The sequence below is a fragment of the Mucor velutinosus genome (genome assembly GCF_035048745.1).
Source record: "Mucor velutinosus strain NIH1002 chromosome Unknown tig00001544, whole genome shotgun sequence".
Taxonomy (NCBI): domain Eukaryota; kingdom Fungi; phylum Mucoromycota; class Mucoromycetes; order Mucorales; family Mucoraceae; genus Mucor; species Mucor velutinosus.
This window is the reverse complement of record NW_027041908.1, coordinates 1,089,644-1,110,310: the sequence shown is the minus strand read 5'-3', so window position 1 is coordinate 1,110,310 and position 20,667 is coordinate 1,089,644. Positions and strand designations below refer to the sequence as shown.

General features: G+C 40.2%; 5 protein-coding genes across 5 annotated transcripts; 1 reads left to right on the top strand and 4 right to left on the bottom strand.

Annotated features, from left to right (window-relative positions):
- Positions 1-11: 11 nt before the first annotated feature.
- TRA1_2 (transcription-associated protein 1) lies at positions 12-1,672 on the bottom strand (the record flags this gene model as incomplete). The annotated part of the gene is made up of 3 exons (XM_064824955.1): positions 12-1,356; positions 1,425-1,504; positions 1,565-1,672. 3 exons carry the CDS (start codon positions 1,670-1,672, stop codon positions 12-14), a joined length of 1,533 nt encoding a protein of 510 aa, XP_064680332.1.
- Positions 1,673-5,682: 4,010 nt separating this feature from the next.
- On the top strand, positions 5,683-6,889 carry ATC70_005669 (uncharacterized protein; the record flags this gene model as incomplete). The annotated part of the gene is made up of 3 exons (XM_064824954.1): positions 5,683-5,958; positions 6,012-6,719; positions 6,773-6,889. 3 exons carry the CDS (start codon positions 5,683-5,685, stop codon positions 6,887-6,889), a joined length of 1,101 nt encoding a protein of 366 aa, XP_064680331.1.
- Positions 6,890-6,952: 63 nt separating this feature from the next.
- On the bottom strand, positions 6,953-7,734 carry ATC70_005668 (L-serine ammonia-lyase; the record flags this gene model as incomplete). Its single annotated transcript, XM_064824953.1, has 2 exons — positions 6,953-7,416; positions 7,473-7,734. The coding sequence occupies 2 exons, from the start codon at positions 7,732-7,734 to the stop codon at positions 6,953-6,955; spliced, it is 726 nt and encodes a 241-aa protein (XP_064680330.1).
- A 125-nt stretch (positions 7,735-7,859) lies between these two features.
- HNT1 (Adenosine 5'-monophosphoramidase) lies at positions 7,860-10,912 on the bottom strand (the record flags this gene model as incomplete). The annotated part of the gene is made up of 2 exons (XM_064824952.1): positions 7,860-10,732; positions 10,795-10,912. 2 exons carry the CDS (start codon positions 10,910-10,912, stop codon positions 7,860-7,862), a joined length of 2,991 nt encoding a protein of 996 aa, XP_064680329.1.
- A 7,179-nt stretch (positions 10,913-18,091) lies between these two features.
- On the bottom strand, positions 18,092-19,640 carry GPI8 (glycosylphosphatidylinositol anchor biosynthesis; the record flags this gene model as incomplete). Its single annotated transcript, XM_064824951.1, has 2 exons — positions 18,092-19,055; positions 19,144-19,640. 2 exons carry the CDS (start codon positions 19,638-19,640, stop codon positions 18,092-18,094), a joined length of 1,461 nt encoding a protein of 486 aa, XP_064680328.1.
- Positions 19,641-20,667: the final 1,027 nt, after the last annotated feature.

Below are 20,667 nucleotides of genomic sequence, written 5' to 3'. Positions count from 1 at the left end.
GTTGCTTTTCTCTAGTCTCTACGAGTGAAACGGATTCTGCTATCCTCAGGAACAACAACCATGGAAGTATAATCAGGCTTAGGGACGTTCTCAGTCAAACCTTCGAAATCGAATCTCTTGATGAATGTACCGATGATAGCCTTGAGTTGCAAGTAACCAAACTTTTCACCAATACAACGATGGCGACCAGCACCGAAAGGAAGGAAGGGACTACGGGAAGAGATACCGACAGCACCGAAACCGTAATCAATGTTGGCATCATCGCCTACTTCAAGTTGATGAACGGGATCAGTCTTTTCAGACCAACGCTTGGGCTCCCACTTCATAGGGTTGTGGAAATAAGTGGGATCAATTTGAGTGACACCAGGAGCAGCACAGAGGAAGTTGCCCTTGGGGATCTCGAGACCTGACTTTTCGTAGATCATCTTGTCAGCTACAACACGACGCATCATGTTGAAAATGGGAGGATGAAGACGAAGAGTTTCTCTGACAACGTCCTCCAAGAGGGTGAGTTCTTCCAAATTATCGTAAGTGAATTCAACTTGGAGGGAGCCGAGCTTTTCAATCATCTCTTGACGAACAGCCTTGACAACGTCAGGACGATGAGCGAGCTCTAAGATAGTCCATGCAGAGGTAGTAGAAGATGTGTGTTGTCCACCAAAGAGAGCGGCGGTCAAGATACCACAGATTTGATGATCAGGGAGAGCAGAGCCATCCTTGTAACGAGCATCCATGAGAGCTTGAAGAAGATCATTGTGTTGAGTGCCAGTTTTGTCAGAACGTCTGTTTTCAATAATCTTTTCATAGAGAACAGCCAGCTTCTCACGAGCTTCATCACGTCTACGGTAAGCAGGGAGAGGCAAGTTGGGGAACATAAAGTTGATGGGACGGAAACCTTGATCCAAATCATAGTAAAGCTGAGCAATACCATCATCAAGAGCATTACGGATTTCAGGGCCAAGAAGAGCGCGAGAGGCAGTGTTGATGATGAGAGAACCAAACATCTTGTAAGAATCGACGACGCCAGTCTTTTCAAACTTGTCAAAGAACTTGTGGCATTCATCAAGAATAAGAGGCACGTCCTTGCGGAAGGTTTCAATGTTCAAACCGCCCTTGATGAATCTCTTTTGTTCCATAAAGACACTGTGAGGAGCATCGAATACAATATCATCACCAAAGACATACTTGGTCATGTGGTTGTAAGCAGCAGCAGCAGAGGCGACAGTTTGTTTGGCATTGAATACGAATTGGTTGCCATCAGGGCCCAAACAAGCAGTGACCTTCTTGTTCAAAAGTTGGAAAGTAAAGACATCGCCATACTGCTTTTGACAGTTTTGAAGAAAGGTGATGGGATCTCTGATGAGGACGGCTGTTAGATACCCTTTTCTTACACATATACAGGTCCCTTCTCTACTAGTACTTACTTTCCAAATTCAATAGCATTACCCAAGATGGGAACCCAAGAGAAGACAGTAGGAACCATCTTGGGATCTTTAGGAATGATCTGTTTACTACAATGTTAGCATGGAAAGGTCTGTGCATTAAGGGCATTTGGCTCACTTACCAATTGAGATAGAATATGGAAGCCCCAGTAGAACACAAAAGCCATAAAGGCCTTATAAATAAACTCGCCAACAGAGAATCCTGACAAAAGGGTAGAGATAATTGCCATTATAGATAGTAATATAAGAGTAAAGTGTGGAAAGGATATCTGCTGCTCCATTCTCTGATTTTATACTAATCCGGAGATCTAATACAGCTTGTGTCAAGACGGGATAGTAAAATACATACAGCGTGTCACCATCGGTATCAATGACAGACTTGAATATGATATCGAACGATTTTTTTCCAACATTTCTTTATTGTAAACCTGGACTATCTCCTGCATGTGGTATCGTGAGTGCCTGGAGGTAAATTGCACTCTGAAAACAAGCCTGAAATCAAGCCTACAGAAGTGCTATTTGTGTGGTTTGGTTCAACATGTCAATAGCAACGAAACACAATCTTTGAAAGTTTCTTCGTGTGCTGATTGCAAGAATAGTGGCATGGCACTGTTTTCATTTTGTTTCACGACGCTATTCACTCTTTTAACTGCGAAGAATATGGTGTCGATAGAAACATACGTCCATCACTTCAAATTAAAGTTCTCCCTTCAATTTCGTATATGAAACCCATTTGATGGATTTAAGCATTTTATTGTTTGTCGCTCTCATCTGGGTATAATTTACCTGCTGAATGCTCACGATGAATCCTTTATTCCGATGTTCTACATGATTAGAACTCCAAGAATGTCTATGGCTTCATAGTATTTTAAACAAACAGAAGAGTTGACTGCAACCATATTTACATGTTGACTCTCACTGTATAGTCATGAGCATATTTTGTGATCTAATATCCTAAATCAATGCATAAAAATGTAAACACGAAAGGCATTTTGTGTTACTTGAATCTTCAGAAAGGGCGGCCCGTGGACGACCGGATCCAATCGGTTTCGTTTATGCATCAATAAATACAAATGCTTAGATCATTGATCAGAGCAAGGCACTAGCGCTTGAGTTCCTGCAATAGCAACTCGAGAAGATCTTAGATATTAGCTCCGGATTCTCTTAGTAAAGTACAATCAATGCATCTATGTTGCAACTGAGCCAATCTAGTGCATCAATTTGTGCGTACCAGGACCACGATGCAGCTGTGACATTATATTATGCTTTTGACGACGGGTAATCTACATAACTGATTGAATAAACCGTGTCAGAAAACTTTGGCACTTGCACACGCTGCTTATCTCAAAAATATAGCCAAAATCTCAAGACTTGCAACGCGTTCTGGTATGTATACTGTGAATAATCCAATGGTGTCACAAATCAGAGCAGAAAGAACCAAACAAACACAACACAACACAACTTGAGCAAAGATGTGTTTAATCAGCTGAAGGGTTGGTCCTTTTTTTTTTTCCACCATGCTCCAGTCAACAAAGTTACCCAGTCAAGGCACAAGCAAATCTTAACTAGGCAACGTGTATCGCAAAGTACGGTCAGACAAATCGATAGATTACAGCTCCCATAGCTAGTATGTGCAGTGAGGCATGCTCTTATTTAATCAGATATATCGATGAAAATGTCGTCAGATTAACACAAATAAACACTGATAGTAGGATTGGTGAAATGTAATTTTTGACCAACTATACAGATCTAGCCATAGGTCCCTTATACCGTCAACCAGGTCAACGCAAATTGCTTCTTTTATAATGTACGAGTGTGTTTTGCTTTTTATGGCTCTCTACCTTTGCCTTGCTTCCGTGAGTGCCAACCTACGCAGCAGCAACTCGCGCTACCAATTGCCCTTGCTCATCTTACTGAAATACTGCTACTTTCATTTTAACCCTCAATTTACACATGAGAACCCTTCATATTATCAGCAGATCTGACTCTTATGTGATGTTCCGCATCCGTAAACACACGAAATACTTCATATGCTAGCAAGTAGTATACTGATATCAGCCCTTTCTAATCAAACGTGTACCTAATAAAGCAAAACCTGGGTATATTTAAGCCGTAATTTCTCGCGATAGAAACCGTTTTATACCGTCAAAATAGCACCAAACAGTTGCTCTTATCTGGGAGTTACTTTCTGACACCTTTGCTCAACTTTTTGGGAATCAAAAAAACATGGCCAAAATTCGACCAAAAGGCATGAGGTACCCCTCATGGTTTTCATCGGAAATTAAACGATCGTGTTTTTCACCTTGAAAATGAAGACTTTTACTACGTTATATATTGACTCAAAATGTTGCTCTCAACCCAAAGCAATCCCTGAAGCTTTGTTTGTGTAACTTTTACATGTAAATTTTTGATGTTTTTGCCAGAAACCTCATTTCATATTTTCTGATATTGCTCAATACGTTTATTCAAAATGCCTTTTATAATTTGCACCATTATATGCGTCTCGAAAAGTACTCTTAGGAAGCTTAAGGGAGTTTGGGAAAATTATTGCAATTTATATAGTCGAATCTAGTAAAACAGTTCAATGAAGTCGATAAAGCAACAGAATTTGGCCAATCTAGAGTAGACTATGTGTCGGAATTTGAATTGGGTTTGGCTGGTGGGGCTGGCAGGCAAACTCAATGCCCTTTTCATCATGGAGGCAATACAGTAATAGATGCTTTTGAAGCATATGAACAGTAGGTGACAAATTACATAAAACTGTTGCTAGTCTTGCTATGTTCCTTAAATTCTATATTTGGCAAAACCAGCCTATCAAAATACTTGTTAGATTAGCTTCTTTCCTTTTTGAGGCTTTGAAAATGCCTAGGGACCATAAAGTTAATATGTAATGATGCATTTATGTTTAACGCACCGTATTTATCATAGACTGAACCTGAAGAAGAAAAATCAACCAGAGCAGGCATTCATACAAGATTTGACGGGGGGTATAGTCATGAACGAGCAGTTCAACGATATATACGCCCTGGGATTTTGCGAGATCAATTCAACGGCTGCTCAAAACCAACCAAACTTGAAATATACGGATACATCTAGGCTTACAGTGCTCATTGAAAACGCTAAAATCAAATGTATACTAGCCATACAACTTATTGGTAAGTAGCATTTATAGATTTTCACGTTTTAGACTTGACGAAACTTCTACAGATTTACTTTTTATGATAGCAACGTTATTTATTACGTAGCCCCAAGGATTACCAGCAGTTTGAGATCTCCATTTTGGCAAAGTATAGGTAGTATATTCGCTGGCCTGTCAAATAAAGCAAATGTTCCATCACTTCTGCAACTGTTGATATTTGGAACAATGTTCACTTGTCTGATACATTTCTCAAGTTGTTTCAAAGTGTAATAAGTCTTGATAAATAACACTAGATTATCATGCAAGTACACTTTTATTTTATAATGGGGAGCTTCTACTGAGCTATAGCAGAGTCGATGTGTAGTACACAGTAGCTTATATTTCTATTTCTATTTTAATTGAACAAATGCCAAGTCAAACTTTCTTTAAATGCTAAATTTAGCAATGTTTGCTTGCTTTACTGACATTTCATCTGACAAGAGGCTCAGTAAGTAATGTAGATCAGTGGCCAGCACATGGACGCTGTTCAAATGAAGAGCACTGGCATCAAATGTGCTGTCAATTTGCCCAGAAGGTAGACATTGCACAGATGATCTCTCTACACCATGGAACATCTGGACATGTTGGTGTATTAATAGAGCAACATGCGATTGATGTAGCTGGTTCGATCACATCTCGATTGACATGTATCATGTGACTACGACTCATTCCCAGTGCTCAAACAACTCCACATCCATGTTTTATTTTTAGACATGCAAATTACAATAGCAGAACCACTTGTGAGGCGCATTTCCAGTGTACGATTGCTTTTGAGGCTTTAAATAGAACGTATCCGGACCGAACTCTAGGAAATAACATTAGAGAAGCAGACAGAAAAGGCAACCACCTCTACCTCCATCGACCAAATTATAAAAGGAACATGTGGCAAACCCGCGCCTACTATAAATATCCTTTTCCTGTCTCTCGCCTTTCTCTCCCTTCTCCTCCTAGTCTTTTTCGAATAAAAAAAGAAACTCCCCTTCTGACCCCCTCTTTTCCTCTCTCTCTCTCTCTTCCTCTTTCTCGTACAAGAAATCTCCACATCAAATCATATTTATAGCCATGGCGGTGCAACACCAAAATCAACCTACTGAGACATGGAGACAGTCGGATGAACGAACAACAAGCAGTGCATCTTCAACCTCAATCTCATCTCTACTGAACGATAAACCGCAAACAGCCACCCAACTCCCCACCCCCAAGTCGCCAAATGACCAAGATGCCGTCAAGCCTGTGGTTGATAAACCTTTTGTTTGCAATCAGTGCGATCAATCATTCAGTCGCTCTCACAATCTAAAGTCTCACTTAGCCACACATTCACCAGAGAAGCCCTTTCAGGTATGTAAATGATGCTATAGAGCCATGTCAATGAAACCTAACCCGAAAATTAGTGTGACATTTGCAATCACTTCTTTCGACGCCAACATGATCTCAAGCGCCATCAAAAGCTACATACAGGAGAAAGACCATACGTCTGTGCCTGCTGCAGTCGCTCGTTTGCCAGATTAGACGCTCTCAATAGACATCAAAGCGCTTATGGTGGTACAGCATGTAATAGTAATAACAACCGGAACTCGATTGCAAAAGTAGTGGCACTACATCTAAAAGCAGGAAACAACGCTAATACTAATAATACCTCATCACCGCCACAGCCACAACGCCCACTGATCCCACAAATCAATATTGCTCGCCCCTCAACACAACCTCCTTCGCCCCCTCCATTGACATCCTCGCCTACCTCTATTGACGCTCCGTCATTTCCATCATCACAGCAACAACTCAACCTGTCATTGCCGCCCTTGAGATCCAACAGTCTGTCATCGGCAGGCGGTACATCGCCCTCACTGATACATTACAAACTAAATGACAATCCATCTTCCTCGTCGTCACCGCCACCGTTCAGATCCTGGTCATATCCCACCAATTCCTCTGTGTCATCTCCTCCTTCACCGCAACTGACACGCACTTTGCCCTCTATCAATGATCACGTCCTATTACAGCAGCAAATCAAACAACTAGAAAGCGAGAACATGGCGCTCAAGCAGGAGTTGAGTCAAGCCAGTGCGGACAAGCAGCAGATACACGATCTCCAAGTCGAGGTAAGCCGTTCGTGTTGTTTAGGTGTGTGACACGATATTCATACTATTGCCAGAACAAACTGCTGAAATCGTTGATTCTGACCCAACAAGATCGCAAAAGGCTGAATGACATGGATGGCGCTGATTTAGCGAAAAAGGTGAAATACGAATCAAAGGACAATCACTCATAAACGACATGTCGACTTGAATAAATAATGTATTGAATAAAACGTCTTTTGAACTATTGTACACTACTAAATGGGATTGTATCCATCTGTGCTGGATGATTCCATGCTCATGCAGCCTCGTAACAAGAAGTAACTGGCGAGAAAAAAGGCAGCAAAGCTACATCCAATCATAGGCATGCAAGGTCCAGTCGAAGCGATCAAGTGTGGGTATGTCATGTTGAGCTGTTCCACAGCGTCTTGATACATGACATTGGATAAGATCGTCAACAGCAATGCTAAAATGGCTGATCCACTAGCCAAAAAGCCTCGTGTGTAGTGCTCGTCCTGGTATTTGTGCGGTGTCAGTACTCTGTAGAAGCAGAAGACAAGACATGCTGATGAACATAGCAGACAGAGCACTGCCGCTGGGAATATCTTGGGGTCGTGCGATGGATTAGGTGCTGCTCCAGGATTCAGGTCTGCATCTTGTTGGATTTCGTCCGTAAAGAGGCGAGGATAAGTACTGTTCAACTGGCTGACAATGGCTGTGTCTGTACATGGATGCTTGTTAGTGCTGTTCTATCAGTGCTATTAATAGGTCACTTACCAAAGGGCACGATCATGATGCTTCTATCACTATAGCACTCCAGCTTGACATCTTCTATACAATATCCTTGCCAACCATAGTACACAGAAACAGAGTTTCCATCTGCAGGTGTCTGTGCATCTGTTACCTTTGCAAAGTAAAGTCCCCGACCACTTGGTGTTTGACAACCTACTAGACAAAGCATGACCAGTACAAAACCTATGATGGCCAAGCAGAGGCCTGTTACATTGAAGGGCCCTTGTTTGAAGTGGAACTTTTTCATGGTGTATATGCTACAGCAAAAAAAAAAAAAAAAAAAAAAAAAAAAAAAGCAAAGAGGGAAAAAAAAAAAAAAAATACAAAACGAGGAACCTGAGTTGAAATGAAAAAGATCTATATATATACAATTTATTGAGTCTTGGCTTTTTTGATCTGAACGATGGTTGGAGGTGCGATCCAAGTACGAGTGATGAACTTCAAAACTTCATCTATGACTATAACTGGAAGAGAAATCCATAAGACTGCCATCCATTCATCGAAATTGAGAGGGATAATCACAAACAACTTTGTAAAGAAGGGAACATACAAAATCATAAAGTGCAAGATCATGGACAAGGCAATCGAGAGGACAAGGTAAGGGTTATTCCACAAGGGCAAAGTGAGCAAAGACTCGTTTTCGCTCAAGCTGTTCATAGCATTCAGCATTTCAATCACCACCAAGATGGACAGACTCATGGTAGTGGCCTTCATGGAGAAGGTGTTGGTGAACATCTCGCATCCAATCTCGGGGAACAGCTCGCTGCAGTGATGGAAGTGAGACAGTTGATAGTAAGAAATTTGAGGACCACCCGTGTAGTACATGAACCACCAAACATAGCCAAAAACAGTAGCAATACCAACATAGGTGCCGACAAACATGTATCTGAAGAACAGCCATCCGCCAACAAGAGGCTCCTTGGAGCTACGAGGAGGACGACGCATAATATCATGATCAGGGGGGTTGAAGCCAAGTGCAGTAGCAGGGAGACCGTCAGTGACCAGGTTGACCCAGAGCAACTGAACAGGAATCAAAGCTTCAGGCAATCCCAAAAGCACAGTCAAGAAGATGGAGACAACCTCGCCAATGTTGGAAGAGATCAAGTAACGGATAAACTGCTTGGTGTTGTTGTAGATACTGCGGCCTTCTTCAACAGCCTTTTCAATGGTAGCGAAATTGTCATCAGCCAGAACCATGTCGGCAGCGAGTTTAGCAACATCAGTGCCGGAGCCCATAGCAATGCCAATATCAGCCTTCTTCAATGCAGGCGCATCATTGACACCATCGCCAGTCATAGCAACAATCTCTCCGTTTGCCTTTAACAAGTCCACCAACTGCTGCTTGTGGGCAGGCTCCGTACGAGTGAACAAGCTAGCACGCTTAATAGCAGCTACCTTTTCGCTCTTAGAAAGCGCATCAAACTCACGTCCAGTATAACTCTTTCCAGTCAAGTCCTCATCAGCCTCAAACACGCCAATTTGTCTACAGATCGATTCAGCAGTGTTCTTGTTATCACCAGTAATGACAATGACACGGATACCAGCAGTCTTGCACTCGAGGATAGACTCAGCAACTTCAGGACGAGGGGGATCCAACATACCGACAAGACCAACAAAGGTCATGTTGTTCTCGTAGTCAGCAAACTTGGTTTGATCACGCAAATTGAACTGACTGGGATTGATGTTCTCCAACTTGGCTAAACCAATACAACGAAGGGACATACCTTGACCATATTCGTGGACCTTGGCGTTCAATGCATCACGAATAGCTGCGGTCATAGGGACAGGGCCAGAAGATTCAGACAAACGCACAAAGGAACAGCGATCAATGATGGATTCGGGAGCACCTTTGACGAGCAATGTGTTGTCGTTGACAATGACAGACATGGACTTGCGATCACGGGTGAATTCGAGTGTAGCAGTGCGCTTGGCCAACTTGTTGTAGTAGTCGTTGCAAGCAGTAGAACGGTGTTCCTTGGAGAGAGAGCTCAGCTGGCCGTTGAATTGATGATCAGTGGTGCCCATCTTTTCAACAAGCACCTGAAGAGCAGCTTCAGTAGGCTCACCAATGGCAGTGTAGTTATCAGCAGAAGCATCGTATACAATACGGGCATCGTTACAGAGAGAACAGACTAACGCAACATCGTGCATAACAGAGTCGCTGGTTGGTGTAACAGCTTGGTTGTTTAACACAGACTTGACGAGGCCAGTAGGTTCATAACTAGTACCGTCGATAGCCAATTCATGGATAGCACCAGAGCCATTAGAGACCAATGCAACACGAGAAACACTCATTTGATTAGTCGTCAGAGTACCAGTCTTGTCAGAACAAATGACACTCGTGCAGCCAAGGGTTTCGACACTAGGCAAACTACGCACGATAGCACCACGCTTAGCCATCTTCTTTGTACCCAAAGCAAGACAAGCTGTAATCACAGCAGCCAAACCCTCAGGAATAGCAGCAACAGCCAAGGCAACAGCAATCTTAAAATAGTAGACAGCACCACCTAACCAGCCCTTGTGAGAGGGGTGGTTAAAGTTACGCACATTGACGAGCCAGACCAAAATACAAATGACAGTAATGACCTTTGCAAGCATATCTCCAAAATCATCCAATTTACGCTTCAAAGGTGTCTTTTCAGAGATTTGAGACGAGATGGATGTATGAATATCACCAATCGCAGTGGATACACCAGTCTTGACAACAATAGCTCTTGCCTTACCAATAACACACGTCGTGCCCGAAAACAACATGTTACACTGATCTTGCTTTACAGCACCTTCATCCTTGATAGATTCCACTTGCTTTTCAACACTTACAGATTCACCGGTCAACAAGGCTTGATCCACACGGAACACACTCGAGTAGATAGCAAGCACGCGAGCATCTGCTGGGATCTTATCACCTACAGCCAAATCAATAATATCGCCAGGCACCAATTCTTCAGAGCGCAATTTACGCACAACACCATCACGAAGCACCTTGGCCTCGTCAGGAGAATATTCACGCAAAGCATCAATGGCCTTTTCAGCGCTGGACTCTTGAAGCACGCCGACAGTGGCATTGGCGATCAAAATGATGAGAATCACGGCAGGTTCAACAAATGCTGTTGTTGTATCTTGATCCTCAAAGATGGCGAGGACAAACGACACAATAGCAGCACCTAGCAAGATCAAGACAAGTTGGTCTTGAAACTGTTCCAGGATCAATTTGTAAAGAGGAGTGGATTCTTCTTCAGGAAGTTCTATGGGACCATAAGAGCGTTTAGTTGCTACTATTACTATACCCATTGACACTTTGACTTACCATTTTTTCCAAACTTTCTCTGCTGTTCTTTGACTTGATTCGCTTTCAAACCTAAATTACTGTCAACATCAAAGTATCGACAGACCTCTTCAGGTGTTTTGACAAACGAGTTGTCCATAGTTTTCAACTAGAAGAAAAAAAAAAGTAGAGGGAGAAAGAGATGGAAACAAAAAGAAATGCGTGCCCCGTTATTCCCTTAATTCAGTGGTTTACTAAGCGAGTCCTTCAATTAGTTTTTAGATTATGAATGGTTCTATTGCATCTCCGAGTACAAATATCAGCCCCCACAAATCGCAGACAGACAAGTAATTACACCAAAAGACGTAACGATACGTACACTTGCTACATTCCCCACTATGGAACTATTTCATTGGCCATTGCAAAATCTTATATACTGTACATGGTGTGCTTTAGGCTTGGAGTCGAATGGGAGCACACTTTCTAAATTGCACGCTCTTCTTTAGACCATGTATCAAAAGACTTCTGGTCTGCCATTTATTCAAGTTAATTTGTTAAACACGCATTCATACTACGCATATTACATAACCAGAACCTAAATGTCCACCAATGTGAGTTAGTGCATCCCAAAAGTTAAAGATTTCAATATCAATCTTGTCATTCTTAACAGAATGCCTCATGTGCCATTCAATTACTATTATGAGTATGGGATCATCTGGAGCCATATGCGTTTGGTGACAAGGGATAAATGAACAAGATAGACAATGCTGCATTTCGCAGTAAAATTCGTATTTGGAGGAGCATGTTACAACGATCTAACCTTTCAAATATAGTAATGTTTAACTGCCACAGTAAATAGTAGATGTGCTAAGCTATAGTGTCTCACAATTTGCAAACGAAGCCTTCTTAATAGCTTCATAAACATCGGTTGCGTTCATGGAAACGAAGGCATTATATCTGTCAGCCAAAACAGAATAAATTCTCGATGGACTTCTGCTCTAGATTGGTCAGATTCTGCTTAAAAACGACTTGATTCTACTATTTTGAGAGTTTTGACTATATAAAATATGATAATTAGTTAATTCTTCATTAAGCTTTCTAGGAGTACTTTTCTATACGTATCCAATGAAGCTAAATAACAGAGGTGTTTTGAACAAACTTATTGAGCCATTTCAAAAAACATGAAATGAGGCTTTTAGCAGAAATGTCGAGATGTCGCATATGAAAGCCTTACAGAAGTAATTTCAGTTGCTGCTCTGATTCGAGAGGAACATTTTGATTTATACATGCCCTAGTGAAAGTTTTCGTTTTTAGGGTTAAAAATGAGATTGTTCTATTTTTCGACGAAAATCATGAGGTATCCCTCATAGGGCGGCCAAAGTTGTTTTTGGGCGTTTTCTGGTTAAAAAACAGCACCAACCGAATGCCCTACAACATTGGCCACCCTTGATCTGCTGCTGTCAATGTGGTATCATGTCCTTTCCTTTTTATCAATCTACAACTTGTTTTGATTACATTTATTATGCCACCATCTGCTTATAACTTGAAAGAAGCGTGAGTATATCAAGAGATGAGAGGAGAAATTGAAGGAGCAATCAGTGGCAGAAGAAACAGCTAGATGTAATGATCCACATTACATACGTTTCAATCCGCATGATTGAAATATTAGTATAACACACACACACATATATATATATATAGATAGTCTTCTTTTTGACAAGCATTGAACGGTAGTGAAAATATCTGTCATTACTACTCATTATATACAGTACTTTTATCACAATAAATCCATCACTTGATCCTAATACTACTCGCCCAAAAACATTTTTCATGTTTTTTAATAAATATTGCCCAAGTTTAAAGACATACAAATTGTAACACCAATCCACCCTTCCCTAGTAGATATGTATTTTTTTTACAGAATCATTGCACTCTTATTACACTAGACTTGTAACTGTTTTTTCAAAAAAAGAAGAAAATTATGCAGAACGCCCAACTCTTGAGGTGGGCATTATTTAAGGTTTTGGTCGTTTTTTCTTGCAACCAATTGGTCGAAAAAACGCCCAAAAACAACTTTGGCCACCCTATCATGGCTTGTAGTCGATTTTTGACGATCCCAAAAATATTTGAGCAAAGGTGTCAAAATGTTACTGCTAGATGAGAGCAGTTGTATGGTGCTCTTTTGGTGGCCTGAAACGGCTTCTAACATGAGAAATTACGGCTCAAGTACATGCAGATTTCGCTGTATTTTGCATACGTTTGAGTGTTTGGAGGTAATACTCGTACCATTTGACTGAAGGCTAGTCGCCTCAAAGAAGAGCAGTGTCAGAATGAACCATATAATTATCAGCTAATGAGTCGAATTGCTTGATGAATCCAAATGTCCATGACGTATTAAGGTTTTGTTTCTGCTCTTTTTTAAGTTTTCATCGTAATAAAATATGGAAAAAAAAAGCACATAGATAGCCGCGTTCAATCGATGCATTTTTTTGAATATATTTAGTAGAACAAATGTGCCAACATGAACAAAAAAAATCAAGTTTGGCAGAGGCAATATTATAGCGCCTGTTTGTCTCCCACACGTACTCAAGCAAATTTTAAATTTTTCGTAATACTGTCAAACATATTCAGATGGAACGTCACTTTTTGACTCAATCTTTTCATAAAAAGCACTAGTGAATTAGTATGTAAAAGCGTTTCCCATAGATCGATGAAAGACGACCTTGTCCTGACCAAAAAATCGTCACCAGATTTTTCCCTTGCCATCACAGGCAGATTTCGGTAAAAAATCCATGATTTTGCATGATACCCTTTTTTGGCCATATCTCGACAAATACTCACCGGATTTGCACAAGACAAAAACCTTTCGATAGCTCTACATTATATCTATTATAATGTAAGAGTTTTAAGTACCAGGTGTGCGCTCCCTTCATAAATTTGCTCAAAATCTTATATTTTATGAGCTACAAGCAGAGGATTTTTAAAAGTCCAAGAATTAATCTATAAAAACTATACCTGTGGAATTTGAGGCTTTATAAGACCCAAATTCACAGAAAAAAAAAGAATAAGAGCCAGTAAAGTCAATTTGATAAAGGTATGTTTATTATCAAACTGACAGGTGTAAAGTAAAATAAAGTATCTCTACTGGCCAGATAGATCATTATTCTTCTTATATACTATAACAATGGATAAAAGTCCTATTAACTAAATTGACAAATAAGCCAACTCAGATCAACTAATGACTGATCATGCTAAAAGACAACTCCAGCAAGCTAATCATAATTTAGGTTTGTCTGGATGAATATTTAGACTCTTATACGAAGTACCCTGATCTATCCTTTCTATAAGGATAGTTAATATTGATCTACTGGTAGCAAGTATCCGATAGGTACAGTCTACTTATTAGTCTATATCAATAGTACATATTTGAGTGTATATTGCTGAGTATACATCTTTAGCATGTATCTGGATATATGGCATGTCTATAGCATATCGTATGCATGTCTATAGCATGTCTAATATATAGTGCAAGTCTGCGGTACATAATGTATCTCTAGCTAGTATCACGGATATGAGCGTGTGCGTGTCTTATAGCTTGGATCATAAGGTGCACATATGAAGCAACAAGCTTATATTGCATTAATCTTGGCGCTTATCCAGATATGGTAAACATCCATAGTCTATGTCGAAATACAAGTACAAGTCTATAGCGCCATCCATGCCCGTGGTGCCATCTATAGCCTATATGCTATATCTTATATGGTATACCTATGAATCTTATAGTACTAGCTGCAGTAAAAAGGGGTTAAAAAAGCAGGTAGAATACTGTTAAAATCCTTCTTTATTCGAAATTAGGATAATGTGCAATAAAATGTATATTCTACGTCTCTATTTGTATTATTTGGTTTATATCTCTTATCTGGCAGCAGTTTAGTAGTTGCCAGTGATTCCATTACTTTAAATATTTTTGTTGGGTCATTTAGTTGTTGATCTGATGGATCAAGATTGGTATTTCAATATATGGTTTTTGAATCATGCGTAAAGAATAGCTCTTTATTGTTGAGCCTGTATCCTTTTTAGGTATATTTATGTTACAACACATTACAATACCCTTGACATTTACTTTAGTATCTGTCATCTCTTATTTTAGAGCATTTAACCCTTGCTATCATCATGCTAATACTATTATTATGCATGCCTATCTGCTGATGGTAGCATGGTTTGATTGAGATGACATTTATTTTGGGTTTTGTTTATGATGGGAATCTAGTCTAGTTCACTTCACTAGCGTATCGGAAGTTCATATCTTCTTATAGTATAAATCCGTATCGTACATCCAATTAAGTGCACATGTAGCTTATATCTAAATTTGATAACTTGATGAACTGTCGGAAGGAAGATCAGAGGTGATGTATTCCACACAACAGTGTTTCCCAACATTGCATACATTGCTTCTATTGATCTATTACTTGTGCTACTACTTTCAAAGCTCTACCATCAATATTTTAAAACTCTTTTTGGGATGGCCTCAATAACCTCAAAATCGAAACCACTTTGTTAGGGTGTCTTTCTATCGTAGGTAGTATCCCAACATCAAAGCCGCAAATGATACTACTGTAACTGTCTAATAGATTCATTGGGCTCATATCACCCATTTCTCTGAAAGGAAATTGTGAAATCAAATAAATCTATAAAAGCCCTATATGCGTTTATGGCTGACGGAATGGTACACTACTACTCCTTAAAGCATACAACGTTGCACTATAGTTTTCAACAATTAGAAAGGTTGTCTGGCGGTGGGTTGTCCAGAATAATACTGTTATAGCAGCAACGCAAACACATTGTTGAAGTAGTATTTATTATATAATTTTCTTTGCATAAATATATTTAAAGGACATTCCTCACGTCGAACTATTATGCAATGGATGCTAGATCAAACGCTTGCACCTTAACGTACTCTTAAATAAAGAAAAAGACTTTAAATTATATCTATTTCGCTACCCTTTTATTACAAATATTAACTCAATAAAGATGAAAGCTCAATAGGAGATCAGCTAGCTGGAATCCTTCGGTCCCTGAACCTCTGAGCCAATCAAATCGCTTGAAAACTCCGCTGACCTAAAAAAAATTGCGAGGGTTTCCCCCAGTTTTGATGTGAGGCAAAATTTTAAGCGCCGCTACAGTAGCAATATAGCCGCCGCTATCATCAAATCTCCCCCAGGTGCTAGAGCATGCCTTACTTACACCACCTAGCTTTAAATTCAGGCGTTGAGACCCTCAATCATCACTAAAGTAAGTAGTGATAACCAAGTGGAGGCAGCCTATCTACCTCTTAGCCTCGGATAAGTTCTTGTTGAGCTTCAGTGATAGGCACATCCACCACAACGTAAAAAAGTATGCTTCAAAGAAACATAAAAATAATAAAAGAAAGAAGAAAAGAACATATTACTATAGAAAGATAGTGATATGTAGGCAAAAGAGGGATACTCACACAAAGTGAGTCAAAGAAAAGTATAACAAATACAACATTAGAGACGTTTAGAACAGCTCGTTGTTATTGCAACAAAAATGCATACATGAGCAACATGCATGGTAATAGTCGGATGTAAAGCAATACAACCAACAAACGAAGAAGGAAAATGCAACAAAGAAAACATCATGAATGCATTATCATGAGAAAGGAAGCAATAATACAAACGTTCAAAGAAGTTTTATATCATTGCGACCAGAAGAAAGAAGATACTTACCACTTACCACTACCGTGGATAGACCAGAGAACGAGCATGCAGCACCAAACATAGTAGACCAGGAGGAAGGACCATAATATTAGCAGCAGCAGCAGCAGCAGCAACACCAGCAGCACGGATAAACCAAAGAACGAGCGACACCCAAGACCAGACAAAGACCAAAGAAGTAATTGCCAGACATGATTGACCAAATACGCAGATACCAGAGATACCAGAGAAGTAATGGTAGCAGCATTCATTCAAACAAGCAAGAAATCATTAAAACCTAATAAACAAACTCAATTATTAGTGTTAATTCTACGCCTTCTAGTGCTCGTTATCGAATGGTACCTAGTATATTCCACTTCAAAGAAGCAGTATCAAGTTCTTCCAACAGTACAAGACAGAGTTATCGGAAGCTAGAGTGTTATTATCAATCAAACAGTGCCCAAAACCACCATGGTTTGATACTAAAACACGTTTTGCAAAAAGGGTAAAAAACGGGGGCATGGAAAAATGAAAGGGCACCCTATCCGACGTCACGACTAATAGATTTAGTCCCAGTCTTGTACCGTAGCAGCCGTAATTGCGGCAGTTTAATCTGAAATTGTGCAGTGGTATTTTCGTGTTTAAACTTGACTTGGTCTCACATCCTTTAAATGTTTTTGCTAAACTTGATTATGAAAACTGTCATTGTCGCACCCAGCTTTCTAATACATCTCTAGAGAACTAAAGAAGCCGCATCAAATGGTGTTAATTACGTTCAGCTTCCAGACCAAAAATAATGAGCAATTTTCAAAAATATGAAAACAGGTTTTCCGTAATTATGTCAAAATTTAGCATATAAAAGCCTCATAGAAAGAGTTTTTAATGTTGCATTTCATCGTTACAATCAATTTGATCTAATATGTATCATAGAAAAAGTTTTCATTTTTAAGGTGAAAAACGCGATCGTTTGATTTTCAAGAATTTTCCCTTGCTAATACTCATAGAAAAACGATGATTTTTGTGAATTTGCAGCGACCCAAAAAAAATTAAGATAAACCACTAGGAAGTAAAGCGTGGCCAAGAGGAGGCGTGTAGTGCTATTCAAGCGTCCAAAACGTTATGTGGCATGAGTTATTCGTGCTTGAAAACCGCTAGATTTGAACAGGATTCGACCTAAAACGGCGGCGTAATAGGTTGTATTGCCGGAGAAATAAGTAAATTACAGTTCTGTCTGATGTCGCTGAAGTTCTGCATTGTATGGAACTTAGTTTTTATGTGATATGTGCTTTTATGCGTGTTGTGTCAGAAGGGCTACAACTGTCTATAGAGATTCAGGTATTCTTGATGGGTAGATATGTCTGTGTTGTGCAACAACATGGACAAGCTATGATAAGTGAAGTTCATCTCAGCTATCTAAATATTGAGGTTCACCAGATGTGATAAGCGTTGTACAAGATAAATTGCTACTTTGGCATTCAGAACTTAGTATAAATAGAATAACTCTTGTCTTCATCAATAAATCTTTAGTTTTTGTGTCTGATCTTATTCAAATAAGTCTTTTCTTGTTTTTATAATATCGAACATTTTTTATAAGCTACAAATAATAATCCTTTTATTCTTTGTGCTTAACACCGGGTATTCAAGACAAAGCCTAGGTGTTCGAGTTGTTGTGTAGGAGTAAGAACTGACTTCTTGTAGTTGATGAGCCATCCAAGGTCTTCTAAGAGAGATACCACCTGACGAGTCTGAGCCTCTGCCTGCTGTCTTGAGTTGGCAATCAAAAGCCAGTCGTCTAAGTATGTTGAGATCCTGAAGCCGCGAGAGCGCAAGTGTTCTAAGATGGACCTGCAGACTTTGGTGAACACAAAGGGGCTGGAAGACAAACCAAAGGCGGTCGTACAGTACTGGTAGACTTGAATTCTCCATTTGAGACGTAAGAAGCGTCGGGACTCTGGATGGAGACATACGAGAAATGCATCTGACAGATCGATTGAAACTAGGTAATCGTTCGGTTTGATCATTAACGATACTTCCTTGATGGTTTCCATTTTGAAGTGAGGAGCCTCGAGAAACTGGTTGAGCCGTTTGAGGTTGAAGACCGGGCGGACACCACCATTCTTCTTTGGGATCACGATCATGGAGCTGTAGAAGCCTGGTTGCTGTTGCACTTGTTGGGGTGAGACCGGTTCGATTGCTGATTTGGCTAGGAGATCTTGAATTGCTTGGTCGATAAGGGTTGCTTGTTCTGCTGAAAAGGGAGTGATGGATGTTGGTGTGGTAGTTGTTGGCGGTGTTGTGTGGAATGGGATGTAGTAACCGTGTTGAACAGTGTTTAAAACGAATGAATTTTTGGTGATATTGGTCCAGTGTTGAAAGTACTTGCTGAGCCGACCTCCTACTGGGTCGATTGTGGATGGTGTTGCTGTTGTTGCTGTTACTGACGAAAAGGGTTGTTGTTTTTCTTGTTTTGTCGGAAACTGTTGTTGTTGTTGCTGGTCTTGCTGTTGTGGTTGTTGTTGGCATTGTTGTTGTTGAAGTTGCTGTGGTTGTTGGTGTTGTTGTTGAAACCACCCTGCTGCGAGGATGGACCTGATCGAAAAAACGATGGGTCTAGTCCATTAGAAGAAGAACCAGAGTTAGAAGGGTTACGCGCAAAGCGACGTGGCTTACGAGTTACAGTAGCCTACGAGTTACAGTAGCCTCACGAGTTGCCTTCATAGCAGCATGTTGTTGAACAAGAGTTTGCTGAAACTCATTCAAGGGAGGAGTATAATTGACTTCAGAAGTGTTGTTCAAACGGTAGGCGGGGTTGTGAGCACGAAGGGCAATATTAGTACGCTGTTGAGTCATTATGGAGCAAACATGTAAGAGGAGACGACGAGTGTCCCGTAGCATGACACTGTAACGTTCCAAGTTGGGATTGCCGCTTTCATATGTAAACATCTCGTTAGTAAGGATGTCCAATGGACGGAAAGCGGCCGACAAGAGGTACTGGAGTTGTTTGATAGCAGTATCCTGGTACTTCTGTTCACGATTCATCAGACGTTCAGCTGAAGGAATGGTATTGGGGGCCTTATAATCAAGATGGGCCTTAGGAGGGTAGGCTTCAATAATAGCCTTGCGTTCAGATTCAGGTAAAGGCTTGGCATTGTGGATAGGTGTATCCAACTCCATGAGTTCCATTAAGGCATCGGAGGGAGACCAATCGTAGTGGGGGGCGAGTCTCGACAGAGTGAATGTGAGGTACGGCAGCACTTGCACCTGGCTGCATCGGAGTAGGCATTGCAGTGTCATCCGCTGACTGCATTGGCGTGGGGCCTGAAGTTGTTTGAATTTGGGCTTGAAGTGTGGCCAGTTGTTGTTGGAGGGCTAAGACTTGTTCCTCGAGTGTAGACATGGTTGAAATGTGAATAAATTAGCTGGTAATGACCGAGCTTAACTCGATTAATGATATAGATTAGATTTTGATTGTCTTTATATATTCTTTGAATTCGCTCGAAATAAAGCTTCAAGAAGATTCTAGCATAATAACATTTCCTATTTTGTTCTTCAGGTCCAAATAACAATTTTTGTGTCTGATCTTATTCAAATAAGTCTTTTCTTGTTTTTATAATATTGAACATTTTTTATAAGCTACAAATAATAATCCTTTTATTCTTTGTGCTTAACACGGCTTCTTTAGTTCTCTAGAGATGTATTAGAAAGTTGGGTGTGACAATGACAGTTTTCATAATCAAGTTTAGCAAAAACATTTAAAGGATGTGAGACCAAGTCAAGTTTAAACACGAAAATACCACTGCACAATTTCAGATTAAACTGCCGCAATTACGGCTGCTACGGTACAAGACTGGGACTAAATCTATTAGTCGTGACGTCGGATAGGGTGCCCTTTCATTTTTCCATGCCCCCGTTTTTTACCCTTTTTGCAAAACGTGTTTTAGTATCAAACCATGGTGGTTTTGGGCACTGTTTGATTGATAATAACACTCTAGCTTCCGATAACTCTGTCTTGTACTGTTGGAAGAACTTGATACTGCTTCTTTGAAGTGGAATATACTAGGTACCATTCGATAACGAGCACTAGAAGGCGTAGAATTAACACTAATAATTGAGTTTGTTTATTAGGTTTTAATGATTTCTTGCTTGTTTGAATGAATGCTGCTACCATTACTTCTCTGGTATCTCTGGTATCTGCGTATTT